Here is a 2,221-nt window from a genome sequence, read left to right as displayed (position 1 = left end):
TAAAAAATATAAATAAAAAAATTTACGAAAATATTTTCTGAATAAAATTTAGGCGAAAAACGAGTATTTACAATTTGTTTTTGTTTTTGTTTTTGATTTTGATTTTTGTTCAATAAATAATCTTACATACTAATGAAGTTTTTAATGAGTGAGACAGTTGAGTAATAACAAAAAATATAGAATAACATAATTAAAGCTAGAGCTTTATCACACTTCGTAGACGATTCACACAATTAAAAATAGTATTTTGTAGTTATAATAGTAGTTAAAGGTAGTAATGGTAAGTAAAAGCATAAAATCACGTTTTCGCGCCACACGCGCACACACACGCCTCCCGTCTCACGTCCGCCGTTCGTACTGCCATACTGCACCCAACACTTCCTTCGCGGCCTTCAACGCGTGGCATGCGGCACTTGAGTATTCTTATCATTATTATTTTCATTTATTTATTGTTCCGCTCAGCGCAGCTTAATGGCCTCTACGCCGACACAATGAACTCCTTGCCGGTCTTGAAGTCCGTGCACTTGAATTGCGCACAGCACTTGGGGAACGCCCAATTGGGATCGCTGGGTAACTCTTCACAGCCGGGCATCTCCACGTACGGGCAGGTCTCAATATTGATCGTCTGTCTGTGTATGTCGCATGTCATGACGGCGCAAATGCCTTTCGGCTTGTACTCCTTGTTCGGCAGCATAGCACGACGGGTGATCTTGTCGAAGCACTTGCCACGATGCGCTAAAAAGAGCAAAAAGAGAAAGCGGAAGTTAATAAATTGTTTTATTACGCATGCGATAAATATGCATATCGCGTATATAAATATATATATGTATATATGTAAAATATATATGCGTGTGTGTGAGTTTGCGTGTATTGATTGCATTGCGATTTATTGTACTTGCTGTATAGCTTTTGTTGCTGTTGCTGCCGGCTAAGCGCAGCTCAACGACGAGGAAGTAATTATAATATGAAAAGGCAACAACAATGACAACAACTAAAAGCAGTGAAAACGCGTGTAATGCTTAATGTTTTCGCGTGCGAATTTTGCATGCCAAGCAGCGGTTGTTTTTGTTGCGTTGTATGCAATGGGTGCTGTTGAAATATGACTGCTTATAACTACTTGTATGTGAATGTGTGCGTGTATATGCAAAATTGTATGCAGTTCTTTGAATGTTTGTGTGCCTGAGCAGGAAGTGCTTCCTTTGTGGCTTGTGCGCGCTTTTGTGGTGTAAAATAAAAGACTTAAACAACGAACTTGCCAACTGAAGGTTGCCGGCAATTGCAATTTAATGCGAACATATTTTTTTATACATTTTCAAATTGCAAATTTAATTAATTTTTTAATGTTCTGCCACGAATCGGTACTTTTGTGAAAAAAGCTTTACAAAAAAATTATAAAATATCATAATAATAATTTTTCATTTAAAGCACATTTTTAATTAATTGCGTTGCTTCTAATAGTCTGAATATTTTGTAATAGTTGCTTTTGTTTTATTTTCATATTTTTATTTATGCGTTCATCAACCTCAGCTTTATTTACTGAATTGTCTAGTTTTTGTTTTAAATGCTAAATTGCTTTTCATAAGCTATTCAATTTAATTAATACTCTCCAATTAATGGTATCTATTTTTTTATGCTTTAGTCTAACAAAAGATTTATGGCACGAACTTCTTTAAAATACAGCTGATTTATTAGACTTAAGACGTGAAAAAAAATCGATACATATTTACTTTTAAAACCATTAAATGTCAGTCTTTTAATTTTGTTTAAATAGTCAGCAATTTTTATAGAAACACTCATGAATGCATGAACTCATTAGAGTACATATAACAAAAAATTACTGATTACTCATTATAAGCAACAAAGTCATTAAAATCGACACAAAATTCATTAAGCAAAAGTGTCGAAATAGATTGCTACGACAGCGAGATTGACAGCACTATTAGAAAAAAATCAATTAATGAAATGAAAAATAAATTCAAGAAATGCAAAAAACGTGACACGACGTCTGCCATACTTGCCGTCTGAGTTCGGTGCTATTTTTATAATTTGCGCATGCGTAGAATGCTCAAGATTTGAAGTCAGTCATATAGATACTATATGTATGTATGTATATATATATACATATATATATATACATATAAATATACAGGAAGAAGTGCTTTGAAACAAAAGTTTTTTTCTCAAAATTAACACAAATGTGCTAAAACAATTTCAGGAATCT

The 2,221-nt window shown here is 33.6% G+C and overlaps 1 protein-coding gene across 1 annotated transcript in view; it reads right to left on the bottom strand.

Annotated features, from left to right (window-relative positions):
• Nucleotides 1-113: 113 nt before the first annotated feature.
• The window catches only part of LOC108976403, a 5,481-nt gene continuing 3,373 nt past the window's right edge, over nt 114-2,221 (bottom strand). The window contains exon 2 of the mRNA XM_018945469.1: nt 114-735. Coding sequence (XP_018801014.1) covers nt 479-735 — 257 coding nt within the window. The 3' untranslated portion in view covers nt 114-478. The remainder of the gene's footprint in view (nt 736-2,221) is intronic.

Source organism: Bactrocera latifrons, unplaced genomic scaffold, assembly GCF_001853355.1.
Source record: "Bactrocera latifrons isolate USDA-ARS-PBARC rearing strain unplaced genomic scaffold, ASM185335v1 scaffold_76, whole genome shotgun sequence".
Taxonomy (NCBI): Eukaryota; Metazoa; Arthropoda; class Insecta; order Diptera; family Tephritidae; genus Bactrocera; species Bactrocera latifrons.
The sequence above is the reverse complement of the archived record's forward strand: the minus strand, read 5'-3'. Positions and strand labels throughout refer to the sequence as shown.